The 26,807-nt window shown below is 32.8% G+C and overlaps 1 protein-coding gene across 1 annotated transcript in view; it reads left to right on the top strand.

Annotated features, from left to right (window-relative positions):
- LOC129228554 (DNA ligase 3-like) overlaps positions 1-26,807 on the top strand; it is a 285,727-nt gene that overhangs the window by 86,779 nt on the left and 172,141 nt on the right. The window contains exon 22 of the mRNA XM_054863237.1: positions 3,580-3,665. Within this exon, the coding sequence (XP_054719212.1) occupies positions 3,580-3,665 (86 nt within the window). The remainder of the gene's footprint in view (positions 1-3,579; positions 3,666-26,807) is intronic.

Below are 26,807 nucleotides of genomic sequence, written 5' to 3'. Positions count from 1 at the left end.
TTTACAATAATATAGCTTATGCATCAGAATAACACATAGGGTAGTTTTCGTCCCGTTATGGGGGGCAAAAACCCCCTTAGGGGGGCAATAAAACACAATTTTTGTATAAATTCTCTAATATTGGGATGAAAAAATACTTGCACATATTTACATTATATGTCCATCGAAAGCTCTGATTTTTCTGCTGAAGATGGCACCTGTTCGAAATTTCTAAGTAGAATAAAAAACGAGTTATGAGCTTTTTAGATCCATGTTCGAAGGCTTTCCTCAACTCAATACAGTATTTAGTGTATCATCTCAACTCCCTGTCGATAGCGACAATTGTTGTATTGTTGACTTTCTTTGCTTTTCGTGATTGTTCAAGGCTTTTCTCAAGTCAAATCTTGAAGTAAGATTTTTGCACAAGATTGGCAAATAAAACATGATTTGGCTGATGATTTTCCATTTAAACGGAACTTTAATGTAATTAATAGTTTTTATTATTATTTATGCTGATTGAACACTTACTCATTATCCAAACAACCAGCAGATCGCCAAAATTTTTGCAGAAAGATTTCCGTAGCTGATGCATTTGGCAGCTTTTTCAACGTTGCTGTTTTTGCAGCCGAAGACTACATCATAATGTTTCTCAGCTTTCACCATGTAAACGAAATATCGCCAATCAAAGAATTTTCAAAAGACTTTTTTTACTGTGTTAAATAATCCAGCAACTAAATTAGGCAAATCCATAAACAGCGCAAAAACTTCCATTAATTTTTCTTTTTGCACAATTTCAAACAATCACCAAATTTTATTACTTATTTTGGTAACATTTCGGATGAAACTGTTTAGCGCCATTTTATGGTGACCAAAAATATCTCAGCATCTGGCGACGATATCTCTGTAACGAAAATTAATATCATACCGTTTTACAAAGTAAGGAAAGAATGGGGGAGCATCATCGAAGGTACCTCGAAACGACTTTCGCAAATTCGGCAAAATCGCACCAAGAGCCACAATGATTGAAATTTCCCGAAATAACTAAAGCAAGTATAAGGGGATTACGAGCGCAGCTACTTTTTTTTAATCACTTCGTACTTCATTAGCCATACAGAGAAGGTTTTAGACTCCATGTTAAAAAAAAAGTATCAACAGATTAATCTTTTTAAACATGAGAAGATTAATTTCATGTTTTTTAAATTTGTATATGCTTAAATATAGTGCTTTCGGTTCTAAATCAATACTACTTTGTTCTTTATACTTATTGCTATTTTAGTTTTATGGGTAAGGAAGAAACTCGATTTTTAATCACGTCAAAAAGATGTGTTTTAAATTCTTTCACTTAAAACAGAAAATAAAAGCAAATAACGATTTTTTCTAATAATTATTACTGACCCAGGCAACGCCGGGTACTTTTGCTAGTCATTATATATTAAGAGCTGCGTGGCCCGACTTTGCCCGGTCTACCTTGAGAACAAAAATTGTGTCAAGTGACATATATTCAACAATTAATTAAAAGAATAACTTAAATAAAAGAAAAAAATACCATGCAAAAGTACCCTTCCAAACAATGACGACAGATATCAAAATACTTTTAAGAAATTAAAATGCGAAAGATGGATTTTAAAAGCGTAACCATGGAAACATGAAATAAATAAGTTTAAGCATGCGTGCATTGAGTGGAGCCATGGTTTAAGAATTCAGATGCAAAATAAGAAAATATACAATGGATTCAAAAAGCGTAACCATGGAAACGCGAAAATAAAATGATTGACAACCTGAATCAAAATGACATATTTCGAAATTGATTTAAAAACGCTTGTAACTTTTTTTCCTTTGAAGATAGAAGCTAATATTTTCGACCAAAGGTCGAGAGAGATCTGGAGTAAAAAATCTCGCTTTTTCCAATGCTGTCAAAAAGAAAACTGTGGGACAATTCCTTCACTTTTTATTGATAGATTTAATGAAGAAAGTAGTGCCTAAATTTCAGCTAAGCCTAAAAAAGTTCGAGCTAAAAGCGCAAATTATTCCCGCCGTAATTAAGTTAGAGCATTGAAATAAATTGTTTAGAACGCAGAAAATTCTACCCTTTTTAACGATAGATAATATTAATGTGTGCAAGTAATTTTTCACCCCTTTAATAGGCAATTTACTTGAAATTTGGGCCTAAATTTGAATAAAAAAGAACTACTTATCAGATTTTTTCGAATTATAGCCTATGTTACTCAGTAAGAAAGCATCTTTCATAGTGAAAGAATTTTTCGAATAGGTGCAGTGGTTCCGGAGATTACCTCGAACATATAAACAAACAAAAATCCGCCCTCTCTCTTTATAATATTAGTAAAGATGTTACTCAGTAAGAAAGCATCTTTCATACAGTGAAAGAATTTTCAAATAGGTGCAGTGGTTCCGGAGATTACCTCGAACATATAAACACACAAAAATCCGCCCTCTCTCTTTATAATATTAGTAAAGATGTATGCAGTCTACTCCCTCCGCTTCGCCCAGTGAAAATAAATTGATAAAAGTTGTAAACGGGCAAAACATTAGATAACTACGTGGTAAGTTGACATTTGAGGCAGTGATAGGTAAGTGGCAAAATTAAAAATTTGAAGGTAACCAGTACACATGGTAGGTGAACCTCTACACTGTCTTGGGGAAAGAGATGGTGCAAGTACCCTGGTAGTTGCTGCTATACAGTATGATTTAGAAAAAAAAATCAGTGAAAGCCTACCTCGGATGTTATCTTTAAACGCGTTTTACTCAAAATTTGAAAATGTCCACTTTCATCCTTTTGCTTCTCACTGCCTCATTTAGTAAACCAGGGGTGATTGTGTTCCGGTATTTTACCGAATTTCCGGTATCTTTGGACGTATTTCCGGTATTTTTATGTCCGAAAATACCGGAATTATGTTTTTTTTTTTTTTTTTGTTATGCTTTTATTTCCCTACCTCCGCAATTTTTTTAAATTAGATAATACTCATCAAATATACCTGCAAGAGCCTTAAGATGGACACCTATCCCTTAAGATGGGCAAATAAATGTCAAGATAATTTGTATAACACCAGCTCAAAAGTAACTTTGTAACCCATTAAAAATTTAATCACATGTACACACAATATTTTGACTCAGAACTATTTAATACTATGGCAGTGCACTTAAGTAATAAGGGTCAAAGATTACCCCCCCCCCCCCCGGTCTCGCTTTGAAACTTTCAGGTATTTTTTGATGAACTCACAATCATTCCTGGTAAACATATAACTATCGTTACAAAGCAACAAAACTATTTTGTGGTGAAAATTTTATTAAAAATGGTAATAGTAGTCAGAATAAATGTATTACTATATCAATTTTTCATTAGCTAATTTCTTAACATACTATAAATTTCTTCTCGTTTCGCATTTACTTCTAGTTGCAAGAGCATGGTGTTAACATTACTCTCTGCACTATTTCAAATTGAATCACATGAAAGAAATGTCACTTTTTGATACTTTTTCTATGAGATTTCATCTTTCTGTTTTCCTTGAGACGAACCAAAAATCTGCTGCGGGGCCTGTAATAATAAAAGAATTTAGATGAAAATATCTCCTTTCCTTTCAGAATCTCCCTAATGTTTTTTCTGGAATGAAACTTCATATTCCTTCTTCGATAGAAAACGCCGATGTTCTGAGAAGATACTTTGTTGCGTATCCTTTGTTTGTTTGTTTGTTCGTTTTGCTTCGATTTTTTGTCTGTATAACCCTTTTGCATGGTAAAGGAATATTTTAAATGCTTATTGCTCGATGTAAATGTTGATGAACCTCCATAAAGGTAGGTATGAGCCTCTTCAAAAATGCTCTGAACTTGTATGATGTTTTAAAAACTGTTTTCAAAGCTATATGCATTAAAATAGAAAATGTGATGTAATCTGCATGTTGGTGTTTGTGTGTGTGAAATTATTTGAAAACTGATGATTGTGCTCGTACCTTGAATAAATCTACCTCTTACGTCGGATCTTAACCGAATTTAGTTCATAGCTACTTACAAGTAACCTTACCCAAGTGTGAATCACCGACTAGAATAAAACTTAGCACATCGATAGAACATTTTAAAATATTGAACCCGTGTTTTTTTTATTTATTTATTAATTTTTTTTATCGGCAACAAACACTTTAAATGGGGGGAATTTACCCCTAAATATTGAATATTTGGGAATTAGAGGGTTCAATATATTCTTTTATTTTAAACTAGTGGTACCCGTAGTTGAAAATTAAAAGGTCATTCGGTTCGCCTGTATATTTACAAATAATGGATGACGAATTTCTCGGCAATTGGTTATGTTCATTCGCTCTCCCATTCCACGTCACGATAATTTCGTAATTTACTCCTCCATCTTATAATAATTTTGCTCCGGAAAATGTTCTTAAAATTGAAATAGAAAAAGAATAAAATCGAATTTTCAAAAAATCGCTTCGAGGTGCACACCCCCATGCTACAAACTAACTTTGTGCCAAATTTCATGAAAATTGATCGAACGGTCTAGGCGCTATGCGCGTCACAAACATCCAGACAGAGAGACTTGTGAAAAAACTAAACAAACTGAAGTTGACGTGTTTCATGATTTTTCTGAAAATATTACTATTAGCGGTTAGCCATCCTTCGCAATATTATTGCGTCACGGTTAGAGACACTTAAACTAAAATCTGTCGTAAGAAAGTTATGTTATATATTAATAGAAAGCCCTATCTTTCAGCTTTACAATATTTTTTGAATTTTCATTCAATTGTAATTGGGGGAGAAGTTACAGTCATTTGTAAAAACACGCTTTTCATGTTTTCCGCACATTTTGAGTTTTTATACTGGCTTATATTTCGAAAAATTTTAAAAATATAAATCTACAAATTGGCAATATTACTTACCTTGTCATATGTGTCCTTCATGCCAAAATTTATTGAAATCGAAAATGGTGAGATGAAGAAGGTGATTTTCCTGACATGGAGTTGCTCCTAGGCAACTAGCCGAGCAACGGGGTACGCTTACGAGAAATGGTTAACCCCTGTGAATAGTATTTTCAGAAAAATCCTAAAAAAACGTCAATTTTAGTTTGTTTAGTTTTTCAAATTTTAAATCATTATTTGAATTTTTGTATTTAAAATTTTTAATAAAAGAATATATTGTACCCTTTAATTCCGAATTATTTAATATTTAGGGGTAAATTTCACCCCGTTAAAGGTGTTTTTTGCCGATAGATTGCCGTTCACTATTTTTACGTGTTCTATCGATATGCAAAGTTTTATTGCAATGGATGATTCACACTTGGGTAGAACTACTTGTTAGTTACTCAGATTGTCAAAAAAGTTCTTTTGATATTTAAAAAGACTCCAACCGGTTTGAATTCTAAATTCAAATTCATGAAACTGTTAATGATATGTATTCGAATTCCTCTTCATTTCCCACCGTTTTGAAACCTGTAAAAACTGTATGAATATGAATTTGTTCGTAGTTTGAACTAAAACTTTAGCTAGAAAAATTAATTATTATTAATTTTCTACAGCAATGGACACTTAGATTCTCACGCCTATACCTATCTGTCAAAAAAAAAAATAAATTAAAAGCCTGATTGTTAAACACGTGTCAGTTGACATAACTTTATTTTCGAGGTAGACCGTGCAAGGTCATGCGACGCAGCTAGTAAAATAATAAATCCATTTTGAATCCTATAAAATGCAGAAACAAGCTTCAGCTTCTCAGTGAAATGTATTTTATGAAAACTGTTAAGAAATTCACGAACGGAGCATAAGAAAGTCGAGAACATCAAAAATCCATGGAGGTAGGAGAGTAGGTAGGTTCCTACATCTATGAACTAGTATGTTGTGGCCATCACGAAACTTTCTTCTATATTTTTCTTTTTTTTTTTTCTGATCCCTCCCCATGCTTGACGAGGAAGCAATATTCCCAACAAAAACAAAATTACACATGCAAAAACTTGACGACCATCCCAATGTCTGAATTATTGCAAATGCAAAGCAAAGAGCGAAAATTGAAAGTTATTTTAAAAGCCTTGCTTGAATTAATTACAAATATTTTATTTGTTAACAAACATAAGATGGCAACAGTTAAAAATTTTAAATCATTGAGATAATATTTCCGATCATTTCCATACAATTAAAATCACGAGAAATACGCAGACGACAATCTATTACGATTTATCTTTCTTATTCGCAACTCCAACGAACTATAGGGGGCACTGCAGTCACTGTCTAATGGCGGAATTAAAAACTAAAACAAACGCATGTGGTAACGAAGAAAATGCTAAAAGTGTTGTGATTTTTGTTCGCATGTATGATTTTTTCGCTTTATTCATTTGAAAAGATTTTTCAAAGTCTTTTGGTTATTCTGACCCATATAGAAAGAGATTAGAAACCAAAAAGTATTACGAAAGTAAACAATTAATGCAGAACACACAGTAAGTTGTTCTGAAGCAGCCATTTTCACGATGTTGAATTCAGAATTCATAAATTTTTGGTTCGCTTCGAACGGCATTTTCATTTTGTACCGTTTTTTCTATACATTAGTACATATTAAGTTCAGTTTCGTGACATTTCCAGCATTTGTTGACATTTTTGTCACATAGTGCACATACGTGGCAGACTGTCAAGAGTAACGTTTAACACTAGATAATTTATTTCTATGACTATATGATTGGATATCAAAAGAAATCATGCATTTAATTCATTCGTCATGTAAATGATTTACCTGATATGCGAAATCTTGTCAAGATACATTATTCTTTCACATAATTTTAAAACCATAAGCCTATAAACAGATTTTTGGCGAACTTTTATTTTTTATTGTTCAAATTCTTAACGTTCTTTCTGGATTTTTCAATCTGTTCTGCGATAAATATTTTCAAGAAAATTTATTTGCATACTGTCTATTTCAGTAGGATACTGTAGTAACAAAGGTTATTTAAATCATTTATGTGGAATTAGGTTAAGGAAAAGTGTCCAGTCAATGTTGTTAAGTTCGTTTTTTTTTTCCATCGAATTGAAAAACTGATTCAAATTCACTCAGAACAAAATAAATAAAATGTGTACTCACAGTTTATATATGGTGGTAGTTTTCTTTTCAGTTGATTGACCATTATTTCTTTTTGCTTATCGAATTCTGTAATCTTACTATCATTTTATTCCACTCATGATAAAAATTAAAAATGGTTTAACTAAAAATGCGAAAACTCGCCAAGGCTACTTTGCTTGCACAATGCTAAAACTACTATAACCCTAAACAAATTTGGCGAAACCTTTCAGCTGAGAATAAAAGGAATAAAGTAAATTCTTTCTCGGTTAAACATTTTTCATTTTGTTCTACGATAATAAATTCAAGAAAATATTTTGCATACTGTCCATTCCAACTAAATGCTGCTGTAAAATATGATTAGTTAAATTAATTTAAGATTAAAAAAAACTCATATTCTTACAAATTCATACAAAACAATAAAAAATTTTACCTGGTATTACGTTATCCAATTTTGTTAATCCAGACTTTTCTTGTTTACGCTTCCACCATTTAATACTTTTTTGAAAGAAATAAGAAAAATTAACATTATTTTGAGAAGCTGGAGAATACTACTAAGTGACGAATTAATTTCTGTAGCTGAAAGCAAACTAAGACACATCGATTGCGTTAATAAATACTCAGAACAAACTGCCTGTGTTTACGTCAACAGACACACGTGATGCGCAACGTGGCAATGTTTTAGGTGCAGACGCAGTTTTATAAATCACCGCAAGGTAGCGTATTCGAGCGCTGGAGTTCCGAATTGTTGCATTAATAAAGCTATTTTTATTCGCAAAAAAAAAAAAAAAAAAAAAAATCAACACCTCTTGGAGCGATTGGCGTCAAAATTGAACCAAAGCCTGTTTACGTATGGATTCACATATATTCCAAATTTCAACCAGAACGTAGCATTACTTCTTGAGATAGGGTACTCACAATGGAAAAAAAGAACGGGCGATTGCGCTACCCCCTTTTTAGCTGTTGACACCAAAATAAAATCAGCTCTTATACCCACTAAGGGCTACTTGCCGATAAATTTTTCTTTCATTCCGTTCATTATTTCTTGAGATACAGCAGTCACAATTGACGACAAAAAAACGTTCTATAGCTCAACCCCCGTTTGAGTTATTGACACCAAAATTGAATCAGCACCTGTTCCTAGTATTGGCAACATATGGACCAAATTTTGTTTGATTCCGCCAGTTACTTCCTGAGGAATAGCAAGCACGCGTAACTCAAAAAACGTCCGATTGCTCCATCCCCCTTGGAGGAATTGCGCCAAAAACCAATGGGCACAAGTTCACATACGGGCACATATGTGTACCAAATTTCGTTCGATTTCATGCGGTAGTTTTTGCTGTAGAGCGGCCACAAAAAACTGGTCACACACAGACGTGACACACATACATACACACACACATACATACATACACACACACACACACAGACAGACAGACATTTTCCAAAAATAGTCGAAATGAACTCAGCACACCTCAAAACGTTCGAATCCGTCAAAATTCGAAATTCGAAAATTTGCACGAATCCAATACTTTCTTCTATATATTAGATATAGAAGAAAGTAAAAATTAGGTTCGATCATGGACATCGGTCACTCTAACAAGAGAGTTTCCTTCCTCGGAGTCGCTTTCCTTCCTTTTTACTTCCTTTTACCAAAAAGAATGTATTGAATTCGCGAAATAAAATTCACTCAAAAATTGGCCTTAGTTTCCATTTTGCTCGCCCCCGAATGAATGTTGAGTTTTTTTTTTTTTTTCCAATCCGACCAAACGTGGATATATGCCTAAGAACGTATAGACACCCGAAATGTCCATTTTGACGGTACCCGAGTTAATTACAACGAGTTTTCTCGTGACGTCTGTATGTACGTATGTGTGTATGTGCGGTATGTATCTCGCATAACTCAAGAACGGTCTGTCCTAGAAAGTTGAAATTTGATACGTAGACTCTTAGTGGGATCTAGTTATGCACCTCCCGTTTTGGTTGCATTCGGATGCTCCAAAGGGGGTCTTTCACACCTTTTTGGGGGGAAATCATTGTTTATTTCAATGCAAACTCAAATGGTGTTACAATTTGGCAAACACTTTTGGCACTATATCACCAAGCTTTTGGTCGCCAAGTTATGTCAGCAACTTGGCGACAAATTTGACGTTTTTTTTTTTTAAATATGGTTTCAATTTGGCCACTATTGGCGATATTTAGAGAGTTAATTATTGAATCTCATTAAAATTTCCAATATTAGAAAAATTAATCGGTATCAAACCTTTTTTTTTTTTTTTTTACTTTCTTCTATATCTAATATATAGAAGAAAGTATTGGATTCGTGCAAATTTTCGAATTTCGAATTTTGACGGATTCGTACGTTTTGAGGTGTGCTGAGTCCATTTCGACCATTTTTGGAAAATGTCTGTCTGTCTGTGTGTGTATGTGTGTGTGTGTGTGTGTGTGTGTGTGTGTGTGTGTGTGTGTGTATGTGTGTGTGTGTGTATGTATGTGTGTCACGTCTGTGTGTGACCAGTTTTTTGTGGCCGCTCTACAACAAAAACTACCGCATGAAATCGAACGAAATTTTGTACACATATGTGCCCCTATGTGAACTTGTGCCCATTAGTTTTTGGCGCGAATTCCTCCAAGGGGGGTGGAGCAATGGGACGTTTTTTAAGTTACGCGTGCTTGCTATTCCTCAGGAAGTAACTGGCGGAATCAAACAAAATTTGGTCCATATGTTGCCAATACTAGGAACAGGTGCTGAATTTTGGTGTCAATAACTCAAACGGGGGTTGAGCTATAGAACGTTTTTTGTCGTCAATTGTGACTGCTGTATCTCAAGAAATAATGAACGGAATGAAAGAAAAATTTATCGGCAAGTAGCCCTTAGTGGGTATAAGAACTGATTTTATTTTTGTGTCAACAGCTAAAAAGGGGGGGTAGCGCAATCTCCCGTTCTTTTTTTCCATTTTGAGTGCCCTATCTTAAGAAGTAATGCTACGTTCTGGTTGAAATTTGGAATATATGTGAATCCATATGTAAACAAGCTCTAGTTCAATTTTGACGCCGATCGCTCCAAGAGGTGTTGATTTTTTTTTTTTTTTTTTTTTTTTTTTTTTGCGAATAAAAATATTTTTATTAATGCAACAATAAGAACGATAAATCGTAATAGATTGTCGTCTGCGTATTTCTCGTGATTTTAATTGTATGGAAATGATAGGAAATATTATCTCAATGATTTAAAATTTTTAACTGTTGCCATCTTATGTTTGTTAACAAATAAAATATTTGTAATTAATTCAAGCAAGACTTTTAAAATAACTTTCAATTTTCGCTCTTTGCTTTGCTATTGCAATAATTCAGACATTGGGATAGTCGTCAAGTTTTTGCATGTGTAATTTTGTTTTTGTTGGGAATATTGCTTCCTCGTCAAGCATGGGGAGGGATCAGAAAAAAAAAAAGAAAAATATAGAAGAAAGTTTCGTGATGGCCACAACATACTAGTTTTGCTTCGGTTCGCAACAAACTTGGGGTGAAAATATTTGAAGTGTTTCTTTGCTTACTCCAAGTCCAAGGCGCTATTGTCATTAAATTAGCTTAAAAGGAAGTCATGTGACGATCAGCTTGTTTTTTAATAGTTTACCTATCTTCTGGAATTCGGCAATTTCATGGGTAAGTACAATCAAACTCGCTTATAGCGGGCGCAAAGGGACCGCGATATTTGCTCGTTACACCCGAATGCTCTTAAAAAGTGAGTTCATGATAAAAATCAAATTCATCATGCTTGCCCTTTTTTCTTCTTTTTAATCACTGTGCAGTACCTAATCAGTTAATTACTTTTGCTTTTAACTGTCAGAATGTCTTTTTCGTACGTTATTGTTTTTGAGGAATGCACATACACTGTATGACCAAAAGTATTAGGACACTTTTTAAAAATTCACATTTTTACGGATTTCTCGAGAGATAAAAGACCAATGGCTCCATAATTTTCTGACTATGTACTAATTCAAGTCATAAAAGCAGTCTTTACTAAAAGGCACAACTTTTCCTATTTGACATTAAAATTTAATTTTTAGAAGAATGAAGTCAATCCCGCGGATTGGCTCCTTACAATCCCGAAATCCCGCGGGACTGAATTCGGTGCAGGATTGGAAACCTTACTGTATACACTGTATACAATGTACAGTCATTACAGCGTTGTGTAATGTGCGCAGTATAAATTATCTAGATGTTTTTTATCTTTCATATGTTGCTCCTTTCCTGCAACAGTGTAATAATTAAAAATAAATAAATAAATAAATAAACTTTAGGTTATATATAATACTAGCAAAAATACCCGGCGTTGCCTGGGCCAGTTACAAATATGAGAAACAATAGATATTTAAATTTTTTTTCTCAATAGAAAGAACTCAAAACATATCGCACTGACGTGTTCACAAATAGGGCTCAGTACCTGCCCGTGAAACTAAAATAGTTGTAAATGCAAAGAACAAAACAGTTCTTTAGAGCCAAAATGAGATGTTAATTTATTCTACAAAACAATAAATACTGTAAATTATTAATACCGACAGTGTTGGAAGAATATATTTATTAATAAGACAATAAATAATAATTATAATAATAATTTGTGATTAAATGATACCATACTTGAAGATTTTAGCAAAAAAAATCAAACTTTAATGTAAAATACTCCCCCTCCCCCCCCATAATGTATGTTTGAAAAACCTTCTATATTTATGATCAGTAGCTGTAATTCAAAATCAATCTGCCAATAGAACAGACAAAGCTCACCTTCCCTGAACCCCAACTTTAGGTCAAAAATGAAATTTAAAATGAAAGCACAAAGTACACCCGATCAATGAAAAAAATATATTATTTTAAATTGTTAAGTATAATTTTCAAATAAATCGTAAGTTATACTTAGCCCATTGAGAGCAGTAGACATAAATTGAATAGTGTAAATTGAATAGAATGCGCCAACTAAACAAAATAAAATATTAGTGTAAAGAAGAACTCGGAAATTTTATGGCACTATTGGTGAAGTCCTATTTCTGCCAAGGATAAGTAAACCAACCGTAAGAGTTGACATTTGTATTCCCTGACAGAAAAACGATGAAATTAAAAATTTTATAAACCCCCGACTGAGTCGCAACTGTAGAATCAAGAGGGAAACTTGAAAATTGTTTTAAAAGCCTTATATTATTAAAAATCAATGTCAAGTATTTTGTTTTCTATTGAATAGAAACTGGCAGCAGATTAAAATATCATTTTAAATCATTGCTTTTAATTTCCTTATCGGCCAATAATGAATTTGTTTATCAATCGCGTGAATAAAGGCTTAACCGTTATTAAAATCTGCTTTAAAAAAACGTTATAATTCGAATTCTATGAAACATGGAAGTTCCAAACAGATTCTATCAGACGCGGAAAAAAAAAAATCTCCTTATTTTGGTATCAAATTAAAAAAAAAATTAACTATGTTTTCGTTTCAAAAATCGCTAAAACCTTTTGTTTTTAATTAATATCTTCGTTAACTAATGTCATCCAAAGATGCAATCTAGCTAAGAACACTCTCGATCAACTCTCCTTTCGAACAAAAAATTTTTTTTTTCAAAATCGGTCCATCCGTTTAGGTGCTAGAGTACCACAGACAAACACGTCAAACTTATAACCCCCTTCCATTGTTTGTCGGGGGTTAAAAAAGAAAAGGTTGGCAACGGTTATTAAAAAGTGGGGCCATGGATTGACGTATATAGCAATTAAATCCGAGCAGAGTCAGGCACAACAGCATTAAAATGCGAAACGATAATCCAAAAGGAAAATATTTAAAAATACCCAAATTACCCACAAAGCCTCAATGCATTAACAAACGGCTATAAGAAATTTAATTTCTATATGCTCAAGCAAGAAATGGCAACAAATAATACTGTTCAGCTTTTCTTCAAGCTAAAATTAATCTCGCGCAAAAAATGGAGGAAGAAATTTCTTTTTGAAATAAATTAATTTTTACTTCAAACGCTTATAACTTTTTTTGTAGTCATTTTTCGATGTCCGCGGTTCTAGTCCTTGCGGATATTTTCGGAATGAAATTTTTTTACGGGCTTTCCAACGGTACAAAAACCGAAAAAATCGGACCATTTTTTGGCATAGACGTATGTTCAAGTGGATATAAAATTGAGTTTTTAACTAATATCTCCGTTATTTAGCATCCTACGTGGATGAGGCTGAAGTATTTGTAACCCTCGTAAAATTTCGAGTTTTTTAATACCTGGTTCGACCCTGAACTCGAGCTCATTCTTGAGAATTTTGCATATGAGTGCAGAACATTCCCCATCCCGTTTCACCCCCTTAAAATTGAAATTCCGAAAAATCCTTTCTTAGCACGCGCTTACGTCATAAAATGAACCTATGTTCCAAATTTCAGCTTTCTAGCCTCAGTAGGTTTGACTGTGCGTTGATTGTCAGTCAGGACAAGCTTCTTTATATATACAGACTACATAGTAGTTGCAATTAGCTCTTTAATATTAAATCAATAATCATAACGTTCAACTATCACATTGTTGATGCAAATGAGTGATATATAAACATTATATTATGAGTCTGTAATCGTAATCAAAATCATAATCGGCATATTATAATCGTAATCGATTACATTTTCTACATAATCGAATTGTTGCTGTAATTGTAATTGTGTATGTGTGTGTAACCCCCTTTTTTCGTGCTCGTAATCATAATCGTAATCGATTATATTCCCTCGTAATTGACTCCAAGCCTGGTTTTAATTATTGATTAATTTGTTTTGAAAACCCCTTTACGAGTTTTTCTTTCCCAAAACTATCAGAGTGCTTTGGTTTTAAATAGTGAAGTTTTCAGCTTCCAGCCTGATATTATTATTTGTTTGAAATACGAGCGTTTGCGATCTCAGCAAAAATACTTTTTACACATTAGTACCTTTCAGTGATACAGGAATGCTCTCACTGAAGGTGTAACAGGAAGAGGGATCGTTATTTTCCAAGATTATTTCGAAAACACAGTATGAGTTTATTGCGGTGTTTAGAAATTCAACAGCAATTCGAAAATTGATTTTTTTTTCCGAGAAAGGAAACTCAAACCTCCCCCCCCCCCTCCAATAGTTAACGTTAGCAAAGATCGTCTAAAATTGCGTTTTTACAACTACAGGTTCGCGACTTTAGTAGAAGAGAAATCCCCGGATACACTACCTCTACTTCTACGAGAATATTTTACTTCAATTAGGTTCTGATGTTTCATAATGAACGGTTTTGAGGGAGGGGTGGAGGGGGGGTGTCATCTTTAAAGTTCACTAGGGACGCTTTTTTCAGCGAGACATTAAGGTGCTCTGTACTTTTAATACCCTCTTTTTTTTTTTTTTTTTGACCTAATGGGGGTACCGTGGTACCCCTGGTGACCCCCGTGAGCACGCCTCTGCTCGTTAAAAGTGAGTTATGCTCCCGCAGACTTAGCATTGTACCAACCAAGTATTTCTGATTTCCTCACTAAACCCGGGTTCTCGTTAAATCAGGGCTCGTTATAAGCGAGTTTGACTGTATGTTGTTTCTGAACTACAATTTTCATTGTCAAGTTCACTTAAATGATGCGAGTACACTACTTTCAAATATGGAACTTGTTTGAAACCCAATTACTTTGCACTTTCTATCTATTTATTTTTTTTTATAAATATTTTTCATGCTTTTGTAGTTAGGTAACGTCAGAAATGAATAAATGTTTGATAATTTTCAAGTTTTTTCATTCATGTGCCTTTCACACGATTAGAATTTTTGATGTTTGCATAATTTAACTTTCGCTTTTTTTAATTGAGGGTTTTTTTTTTTTTTTTGTTTTTTTTCCCCCGAAAATATGTTTCAGGAGAGTAAAAAGTTTGTCGTAAGTACGAAAAAAGGTTCTAAAATCCAACTAAACATGAATTCATTTCATCATCTATAGTTATACAAATCTCTGTGGAACATTCTGGGGAGCTGGATTTTTGCTGATCTACGCTTTTTGTAGTTTCGCGTTTCTTATTCCCACGTTTTCCTCTTTCTTTGCTCCGTTTTCTACAAAAACGTCAAAAATCGATATTACCTCTAAAAAACGAAATGTTGAGAAATAATCTTGCCCGTTTGTAGAAAATTCCACAAAAATGATATGCGTTTGAATTTTTAAAGTTGCTGATTTTATTCTGCAACCGTTTTTATGGGAATTTTAATAATAGTTTCATGTATTGCAGTTCGTGGCTATTTTCGAAGTTTTTTACCAATGGCCTGTAATTATGAAATGCAATAAATCTAAATAAATGATTTGACGAATGCTATACAGGTTGCTCCCTTCTCACCTGTAAGAACTCTATTTTCGCAACCGTTAATCTTAAATGCGTACTTCCAAATGCAAAAATGTTCAAAATCAGATGCAAGGTTAAGATATTGAAAGTTTGAAGTAAAAATAAAAATCAGTCAAAAAATACAAAATTTAACTTTTTATACGGGTCCCAGGTTCCCTAACTTATATTTTGGGAAATAATCCTCATTGAAAAATAATTCCATTACAAAAAGATTGAAATTAGTACGACCAATATTCACCGAGATATGAAACGCGGCATTGTGACTTACACCACTTTACTCACCGTCATTAACAGCTTTTGGGGGAAAATATAGCGGTTAACAAGTGTTTAAAATTATATGTGTGCATAAAGTGGTTTTTCAAATTGTTCGAGTTTTTGCAGTGTGTTTTGCCTATCACGGCTTAACATTTGCATTTATTTTTGAATAGCAATGAAAAATTTAATTTTTTTTTTTTTTTTTTTTTTACTTTGACAACTTATCATTCTTCTGAAAGAGCAATAAGTTCCAATCTTTTTTTTTTTTTTTTTTTACTTTGACAACTTATCATTCTTCTGAAAGGGCGATAAGTTCCAATCTCATCTTCTGTATGGTCCCTTAAAACTTTGAACTATAATATCTCCTTGTGTTTTGGTCGCACAAATGTCAAAATGTCAGGTTTCTTGTGTCAGTAGTAGTTTTGAATGGAGTTTATTTCTCTAAACATAAGTTAGGGGACCTAGGGCCCGTGTAAAAAGTTAAATTTTGTATTTTTTGACCCATTTTTTATTTTTGCTTCAAACTTTCAATATCTTAACCCCGCATCTGATTTTGAACATTTTTGCAACTGGAAGCATACATCTAGGACTAACAGTTGCGAAAATAGAGGTTTTTTTCAGGTTAAAACGGAACACCCTGTATATTGTGCGCACACAGTGATAGTTGTTTTGTGAACTTTCAATTGTTCTTGAAAAGCATCTTATTGACTTCAATGAATTTTATTATTGTTATTTTCTAATTTATTTTATTTATGTATTTATTTATTTTTTATAATCTGGGGCGAAAAACATGAATGAACAGAGTGCGTACGTTCCTTAAAAAACCTTTAAAACCTTTTAATTTTCACTTTTATTTTTCAGTGTCTTTACTATCATTTTTATTTTTATTCTTTCTTTTTCTTTTTTTTTTAAGTTTAGTCTTCGACTCCTTAAAAACGCCTTACTTTTTACCCTCCCCCCCCCCCCCCCCCCCGCAATATCCTTAACGGAAGCATTTGTCAAAGGAAAAACTTGAGTTCTCTGTGCCAGAAAGTTGGTTTTTTTAAGGAAACTATGTTGTCTAACTACTCCAAATCAAGAAAATCTAGTTAATCAGGGAGATTCTCGCACCGGTCGGACTTCTTCCTCTGTCATTTTCGACCAGTCATGTGGACGAAATCGCATTGGATTCACCAATCTGATATCCGATTCTTCACATGATCGCGTTGAAAACGATTGCGAAATTAATCCGAGACATTCAGGAATCCAGCTGATTTTGAAATGCTGCGGATCACTACTGTGACTCTCGCAACTCATTTTTTTTCAAAATTTTATTTTTCCATGTACTAGAGAATGAACGTCAGGTTGGAGAATTGCTCAATCTGGGGTAGGTAGCTACATCGAGCAAAATACGCAATAAGGGGGGAGGACTAGTTTCTTTTACTTCAGAAATGGAAGAACAGAGAAGTGAACGTGAAGATGAAAATGGTGATGTGTGTGCTCATTCCACAAGATCAATCTTCAAATGATTAGGGGTGTACTGTGGGCTCAGTGTCAAAAATGCCTCAAATAGGTTCATACAGACTGCTCTGGTAATCGAATAAAAAAAAAATGTTTGTTAGAAGTGCAAATAATTGATTTATGAAATGGAACTAACCTCACAATAAAAAACATTTTGTACACGAAAAACTTTTTTTTTTTTTTTTTTTGAGCTTTTAAACTGAAATGGTCTTAAGCTACGAATCCAGAATTTCATTTTCCGTTCAATAATAATTTTTTCTTTTTGTTAGTTATAAATGACAAAAAAAAAAACTAACCCATATTCAGTGCTTTTACCCTATTAATAACTAAGCATGTTCAACTACAAGAAATATCATTGAAGATTTATAAATAACAGAGATCGTACGAGGGGAGGGGACTGCTCTCTCACTTCCAAAAATAAAAGGGTGTTGCCCTCTCATATTTCAGAGTTTAAAATTAATGATTTATTGAAAAATGTTTTTTTTTACGGGGTGTATTGTTTTATTTCACAAAAGTAAAAACTAGAAATCCAAAACACATGGACTTTTCTCATGTTATATCATAAGAATATAACTTTGAATTGGAAGGAGGACGTCTAAAGTTGCCATTCGTTTCGATTTTATGAAATGCTCCACAGATTAAAGATCATTTGGTCAGAAATATTAAAGACATTTATGTAGCCCAATTTCACAACAAAATAATAATAATAACAAGCTTCAAGGAATCCACCACTACTCCCTCTCTTCATCGACCCTTTTGACCCCCATTTTTTGTAAATAATTTCCTGGAAATAAAGAACTTCTGCTCTCTCGGCAATAGAAACAATAGTTGAATCCTGAACCATTTTTCTGGTGATTTTAAAGACAATTTAAAAATTCAGTGTATGACTTGTTGTAAGTGTAATTACTTTTTCCCTGCTATATTTCTAGAGTTAAGTGTAAAAAAAAAAATTCTATTACATAGGCTATGACTAACTGCAGTAGGAAAATAAAAGCATTTTCCTTGTGTTAGGCTTTTCTGATGTTTTGTAATTACTGACTTTGTATTTACTGTTACCTGTATTTATTCAATACTAAAAAATAATCAGTTTTTCTGAAAAAAAAAATAATATTGTTTAATTTTTTGTTCGGTAATTGTTTTTATACTGCTCTATAAGTTTGTTAAACTACTGATTAGTAGGAAAAACGTAAAAAAATACTGGGCCATTCCACGGAAAACAGTAATGTTGTCCCTCACGTGACGCTTGGTGCATTTCATTTCTTTACTAATAATAAAGCTGAAAGTCTCTCTGTCTGGATGTCCGGATCTCTGTGACGCGCATAGCGCCTAGACCGTTCGGCCTATTTTCATGAAATCTGGCACGAAGTTAGTTTGTAGCATGGGGGTGTGCACCTAGAAGCGATTTTTCGAAAATTCGATGTGATTCTTTTTTTTTATTCCAATTTTAAGAACAAAATTATCATAAGGTGGACGAGTAAATTACGAAATTATCATAACGTGGAACCGTAACATGGGCACAAGCCAATTGGCGAGATACGGAATTATCATAACGTGGAACCGTAACATGGATACATGCCAATTGGCGAGAAAATTCACCATACATTATTTGTAAATATACAGGCGAACAAAAAGACCTTTTAATTTTTCTATTACGGGCAAAGCCGTGCGGGTACCACTAGTTTAAAATAATAATCTAAAAGGGTAATGAACAAAATTTTGTCACTTAGGAAATCACAAACGTATGTGTGACTTCGTACGCAAAACATTTCGTCATTACCTTTTAAATTATTCCTTTTTTATGAAAAAAAAAAAAAATCACGTGCGAATTAAAATGAAAGTTTTTAGTGGAATGTGTGGCTAGAGACATATTATTTTAACGGTTTAAGTTATTATTCCTCAACAAATGAGATATGTTTCCTTTACGATGGTACCTCAGCTTTCAAAACCTAAAATTTGTTTCGTCGTTGCTGTATTAATAGAGCAAAATCATAAGTAGCAAACTACAAGAGGTTGACTAGATGTCCCGCACGTGGCACATGCAAATAAATTTAACTTTAGGTAACAAAGTTATTCAATAATAATAATACTGTGTCAGAAGTATCTTTGCATCAAATGTAAAGATTAAAAAATGTGCTTACCCTTGTTTAGTAAAAATATTAAGATCTATTGCAAAATGTTGGTGAAATTATCGAGTCTAATTGTCCCGCACGTGACGGTGGACTGGCCTATGCATGAATGTTCCATAGGCAACTTCTTTCTAATAAAAGAATCTTAAGATATTTACTGTAAAAAAAAGTTCGATTTCTAGTTAATCTTAGTTTTGAAATATAGTTTTAGTTTGTTTAAAATTTTATAGTACAAAGAATGTTTGAAATACTGTATTTATTTCCTAAAAAATCCTTATATATTATTTCTGTAGCCTGTTTTTGGTTTCTACGCCAAATTTCCCTCAATTCTTGATCGATTTCTTTGATTTACGGCTTATTTTATAGCTTATGGTGCTGGCTACTGACGAAAAATAGACCCAAGGTCTGAAAATTGTTTCTTTTAACCGAAAAACCTGTTTTAAAGAACCAGAATAAGGTTTTCGGTCAAACTTAAAACTTTAATTTGCGCTATGACCGACAGAGCTGAGTTGCTTGATCGGCAGAGCGTTCTCTTCGTAACCTGAAGATTACGTGTTCGGACCCACGTCCGAACAATCTGCAACAAAAAAATTAGAGAAATATCGCGCATTACATGAACACTGAATTTAATGAATAACAACTATGAGGAATAGAATAAATGAGAAGGAAATGCTCCTTGCTGATATGAAAACATTCAGTGATTTTGTGCTAAATTACTTCGAAATTGCACATGTTTTTTTTTTTTTTTTGTTTTTTTTGAAGCTTCGGCTCTGGAAAGAAAATTAAAGCATAATGTAAGCGAAAATATAAGTAACAGGTTTAAGATTTCAGACTACAATAGAATTGTTTTTTGTTCAGAAAAAAAATAATAAATCGTATATTGAAATATATATTCTTCTAATGAGTTTTTGACTCTTTGTACAAATAAATAAAATACTACCTCAATTTTAAGGATAAAATATATATTTTTTCTTCTTTTTGCTAAAAAACAAATAGCTTATCATTTTTACTACATTCGAAAGCATAGTTCAATTTATTTTGTATTTTAACCGTGCTGTTAAATGATGAACACGTGCTGCCATCTAAGTTATAACGGTTTAAACAGCCTGCGATAACAAATTGTAAAAATTTTCAAAAATAAAAACATTTTTCTTCAATATCTTATCTTATATATTAATCCCCTCTCATTTTAAAACTTATCAGGCTGGCCAATGACGAAAAAAAGACTTACGGTCGAAAATTCAAGTTTTCGAAATCGCCTCTTGCTGTTTCAAAACCTTGATGCTGCCTGTAGTTCTTATGCATTTTTTAAAGCAAAGTTCTAATGCAGTTTTCCATTTTTTACGTCGCTTTCGGCAAAAAAAAAAATAGCCTGTGTGTGTGTTCATATTTTAATAAAGCTTAACTGCACTGGACTTAGTTGTTCGGTTTAATTGATAAGTTTTTTTCGGTAGAGCGTTCGGCTATAAACTATTTGAACTTCGGGCAAGCTTGGGCTGTCCGACATAATATCAAATTTATATTAGTATTACGCATTACATGTGCTCATAACATACACACCTAATAAACTAAATGCAGTGGGAATGCTACTTGGTGTTTCGACTCCTTTATGCAGGCTACAGTTATCATTCGGATAAGTTGATTGTTAATCGAACTGTGTTCTTTGACTACATCCAGACCACTCAACATAATGTAAGCATCAAAAAGTATTAGATTTACCTAAAGAAATCCTTTTTGTGCAGAAAAACATTTTTATTGTATGCTAAAATGTAGATGTTTCTAATAGCAGTGTTCGACCTTTTGTACAAATGAAAAAATACTACGCCCGATTAAAACTACGAGTTTCACTCAGTAAACCTTTAATTTTTTATTCGCGCGAATACGATATAAAGCATTAAAAGTATTATCAGCTTCATTAGCAAGAAATTATTTTCTTCTCCTCTGCTTTCTGCTGAAAAAAAAATACATTTTGTCTACGTTCGAAAAATTACACTTAAGAACGGACTCAGTTCAACTGGTTTTGGTTTTGAATTTTAAGTGTTCAATTAAAAGAAAAACATGTGAGGGCATTTAAGCTGTAACGGTTAAAGCAACCTTCTATGTGAAATAGTTCAATATTCAAAGATAAAAACACTTATTTTCAATCAAATTTATTACTTGTCTAGAATGCTTGTTTCAATCGCTACGTGAGATCTTCGTCATTCTTTAATCAAATTCCATGCTTTGCGAATAATTTTAAATCGTATCATGCTGGTTAATGACAAAACACAGATGCATGATCTTATTATTATTATTATTTTTTTTTTTTTTTGGCAAAAAGCTTGTTTGCTGTTTTTTACTACGCATTCCTTCAATGAATAGCGTACGAAAAGGAAGGCGCAATTGCTAGGTTTGTTGGGGTGTCGGGCTGTTAGTGAGAATGGCGCCAATTCGAATCCGTGCCAATAAATATCTCTTTAATGTTTCTTTTTTTCCCGTCAGATGCTGACATGTGCAGGACTGTATTTGCCACAACCTGTTTTTTCACGAGTCACCACTCAGCCACACTTTTAATGACATTTATGTTTTGCATTGAAAATATGTACGATTAAAAGGGGAGCTATGATCAAATTATCACAACGTTGTATTTAACGAGGTTTTGTTACTGATGTCTTTAAATTACATGCCTTCTCTTCGGCGTTTACTTTTTTTTCGGTTCTTCGTCATAATGTTCTTCCTTTGAAATTCTTAAAGAGCGAAATGTCTTATGGAACGATTTGAAGCACAGTGCGGAGTTCCGCACGGGTCGACTAGTCAGTAAAAGAATAATTTTGTGATTTCAAACATTTTAAATTTGTAAGAAAATAGCTCCATCTCGATTTACTTCATATTAAATTAAAGGTCATTTATTTCGAAAACAACGCATTTAGCTCCTTATTTCTAGAACACTACTTAGATGTTTGATTTTCTAATAACATTTCTCTTTCTACTTAATGCCTGTAGCGTTTTATGCACTTTACAATATTACAGGCAATTTCGTAGTTCTTTCAAAAAAAAAAAAGAAAGGAAGAAAGTTCTGGCGTTAGAGTTAGTTGCTCACGAAAACGGAAGAATTTTAGGAGAGACATAAATGGATGTGTCGTCAAAAAGGTTTGTAGTGGAAATGGCACCTTGACAGTAGCAGCCCTAAGTTGCTTTTCACCTGCGGGCTGATTTTATGACATGTAATCGATAGCGAACATGATATTTTATATTAATTTGCATTCCATTGTATATGTATCTTGATTTTCTTAATAACGCAGCATCGTTAGATCTAGTTGTTCCAAACCGACAAAGAAAGTTATTATTAAGAACCGCAACCAGTACATGGACACCCATAAGGAAGTTCAAAGGGGGATCGATCCCTTCTAGACATTAAACCTAGAGCATAAATATCATTCAAAACATTTTAACATAAGCCATAAATAAATTAGTTTTACTGAAACCTTTTTTAATTAAAAATTTTTTCTTTTTAATATGTATTAGTTTTGTTTTTAGAATTCTCACAATGTATTACGGATTAAAAATTTCCTTCTGTCTTCTGACGAAAACAAAAATATGAGCTCCCTTAAAATGTTTGAAAGTCCGTCGAATTTTGAAACAGAAAAGTTTTACGAATCTTTCTTTCATTACTTTGTAAACAGTAGAAAAGGAAGTGGAAAAAAAAAGCATCCATTATCTTTTAAATTTCAATGAATTTAAATTATGTTTTTCACAATCACGAATTGTCTTAGGACCCTACTCATTGGGTTGCTTATTTCTACAAATAGAATGGAAATAGCCAAGAAATTTGCCACCGTCATGTTATGACGGTTAACTTTCTAGATAATACGAGGAATATCCGTAAAAAAAGAAATGGTGATTAGGATGCGGTAATAAATATTAAGATTTTACGGTTGATATCCGGCAGTACAATTATTCTTAAGATTATTTACAGCGTATAATATGTATTTTTATTTCTCATCAATCTTAAATAATAAGAATTCGTAATCTGGAAGTTTTGTCCATCAGAAAGTTTTATTTATCAATCTTAAATGATGGAAATTAGTAATGATGAAGTTTTGCTGTTTAAGTTCCTCTGTACAATTGTTTTTTTTCCTAAAAATTCATTATTTCATGCAAAAAAAAAAAATCTATGCATAGTTTGCTTGAGTTAAGCTGTGAAAAACATTTGAATGAAATCAAACCATATGACAATGAAAATTTCCCTCTCTAAATAAATATTAAAAACAACCGTTGTCATGGTGATCTGAAAAATCAGAGCAACATCAACTTTGGTCAAGTGAGGATAATAAGGGGATTAAATATTTTGTTTTTTAATGCCCGTAATTCTAATAAAGATAAAAATTATCAAATAAAAATTACGTCCCGAAAAAATACTACTCGCGCATCCCCTCCCCCGCCCCCGTAGCATTTTTTCTTTTGTTAGGTTTTTTTTTTTTAATTTATCTAAATAAACCTTTTTTTTTTCTTTGTGCTAATCAGATTTAACCTGTTCAGTTAAATATTCAAGGAAACAGATTATTCTCCCGCTTTTTTTGCAGTTGTCAATGCTGCAGGGAACTTATTCTTTTTTCACGCATTTGAAGTGGAATTTTTCGGTTTCCTTTGATAGTATGTATTCCTCCACTTTGAAAATCAAAGTTGTGTCGATAAACATTGAATAATGATGACTTTTTAAGAACTTTTCCACATTATTTACATGGATTAAAATTAAGTACATTAGTTGAAAAATCAAGTTATGCTGCTATTTTATGTACTTTTTTTTTTTTTTTTTTTTGAAATTTAAGGTTCTAAAGCTGGGGAAAATCTGCCCCATCCCCTCCCTTGCGCTTCCTGATTGGTGTTTTGACTCTAGTTGCAATAAAGTAAAATTCAGAAATGCTTGATTTTTCTCCTTCTTTTTGGACTCTTCGAATAGAAAATCTTAACCTTATCAAGTTTTCTGAAAATAAATTAAATTTTCTTTTTTTTTCCAAATCTGCAGAATTAAAACGATTGAAAAAGATTATTCGAATACATAAATTTTGTAGACAAGTTGAAGAAGAAATATGCTCAAGAAAAGTTAATTTCCTTTTCATACAAAACTACCCCGTTCACAAGACTTTTTTCTTTTTATTACAAAACTCTTCGGGTCTTTTAAATTTGCGACTTTTGAACTTAATGTTCTTAAGTCGAAAGCATCATTCAAAATCGCATGCAATCATATAAAGATGGATTTAGCATATTAATTTCTACGAATCCTTGTCTTGAAGATTCGTTTTTTTCCTCACAACCTTGTAACTCGAATGCCGAAGTTCCTAACCTTGTTAATCCATACCTAAATGTGATTAAAAGATAACTGTCAAGGAATTCGAAATTTAATTTTGAGTTTCTTCGAATGTGACTTCGATATTTCGTAAATTCGATTTTAAAACTCAAAAGAATACTTGTTTTAAAAAATGTTGAAAACTCGAATTTGAGATTTTGAATATCGAAGTAAAACTTTTTTTTCTAACTTGTAATTATTTCATGTTTGATTTTATTGAATAGCTTAAAAATGACGTTGCCGATTTTGCTTGTAACCAAATTTATGCGTACGTGAAAAAATTGCGTTATTAGTGAGTGCTGAATACCATTGCGAATATATAAATTGCGTATTACAGAAAAACATTAGCATTCTTTACTTATTTTAAAAATCATAAATCTGCTCTAAAATTCCCGAAAGACAATTTTTAAAAATCTTTATTTTTTATTTCTTAAGTGAAAACATAGACACGCACACGCACATGTGGCTCATTTGGTGGTGGCAATTTTTCGACGTTGAAGGTGCAATTCTGCCTTGGGCAGGGGTAAAGGGCAGTTTTTTTTTTTTTTTTTTCATCTATTGTGCGTTAGCTTTATTGAACAAACTTCCGTATTTGGTTTCCGCTGAAAAAAAAGCGCGAAAAAAACGTCAAATTCTAACATTTCCCTATTGTTAGTAGGGGAAGCTGCTGTACTCACGGACAAAATTTACTTTTCAATTTTTGCTGTCTCTGGGAATGGATAATCGATTGGAAAAATTTTCTGTCAGAATATACAACTTATCTAATTTGGCAATTTTTGTCAGGTGAAAATCTCAAAGCTTTCAACTTCAAAATGTTTTTCTTAAAAACCATCTTTTTTGTCCGTGGGTACAGCACCCCGTTCACCCCGCGGGCAGATGCCTTTGTACCCATGGACATACAAAAAATAACATATAAATAGGTCTGAGGAACTCAAATATACTCAAGGAGACCAAAAATTGCCGTCCGTGGGTACAAATGGTTATGTGTCCTTAGGTAAAGGTACGCCATTTTGGTTTTGCAAACCGGTCACATCGACAGGACCACAGTTTTACAACATTAAAAACCAGAAATAACACCTTCAAAATATAGGGAAACATTATATATACCTACAGCAAAAATGAATAATACAATCCACGACGGACGGAAAAAAAAAAGAAATTGCTCTTTTTTTTTTTTTACTTAGTTACTACTAAAACCGAAAAAATGTGATAGAATCTTAAATGTTCGTTTGATGGCGTTGAAACTTCCTGGGGTACTGGAGAGGGCTGTGACACACGTGTTGAACCAATTAGGATCTCTCTCGACGATACCCGGAATTTCCCGAGCAACGTCCGTAGATACAACCGTCCGTGGGTACAGCAGCTTCCCCTATGAAATCCAAAACGCATTTCTTCAAATACCTCAAAAACTCATTTCTGCAGATACTGCCGTTTACCTGCCCACTGCAGAAAAAGCTCTTCATCGCCCCTCAAAAATTTTATACGTTATTTTTTTGTTCTTTCCCCACCCCCTAACCCTTTTTCCCCCCAACTAGCATACTTTTTAAATACAAATTAATTCTTCTATATTAAAATTTTAATTGAAATTGTTCTTTTTCATTATTATTATTAAATCCTATAACTTCTAAATAGTTAATGTAAAATTTGAGGGCTGAAAATGCGTTGTAACAAAATGGAAAAAAAGGGAAGGAGAGAAGAGAGAAAAAGAATGAAAAAAAAAAGATTACAATTTTAAAAACGACTAAATTGTAGGGTAAGTTCTAAAATGAAGTTTTAATGCTTTGTTTATGATTGAATTTCTCTACATTGAAACAATAGTTCATCAGACAGTACCGAAACCAATTTCCGTTTCAAAGGACTTTGTCTATTTAGTTCGCTTCATTAATTCACTTCTTCATTTCACCTGTCTTAAGTTTTCCCAACTTCACTTTGAGGAGATGTAAGAGATATATTAGAGAGAAAATTTTGATGCATTGATGAATTAAGTAAGAATGTTAACCATTTGTTAAAGAAGATTACTGAAATAAAAATTTCTGTGTTACTTTAAAAGATATTCTGTTTCTAAATTATAAAAATACCTAATAAAGCAAAACAAAAATTGCAATTTGTTGCAATCAACAACCATTTACGAATTCGCGACTTTGTTGATGTCATTTCTTTATGCTTTTTGCAGAATGTGTTTTCTATTAAAATATTCATTTGTTATGTATAACTGAATACA

This window comes from Uloborus diversus, chromosome 8 (assembly GCF_026930045.1).
Source record: "Uloborus diversus isolate 005 chromosome 8, Udiv.v.3.1, whole genome shotgun sequence".
NCBI classification, from domain to species: domain Eukaryota; kingdom Metazoa; phylum Arthropoda; class Arachnida; order Araneae; family Uloboridae; genus Uloborus; species Uloborus diversus.
This window is presented reverse-complemented; position numbering and strand designations above follow the sequence as displayed.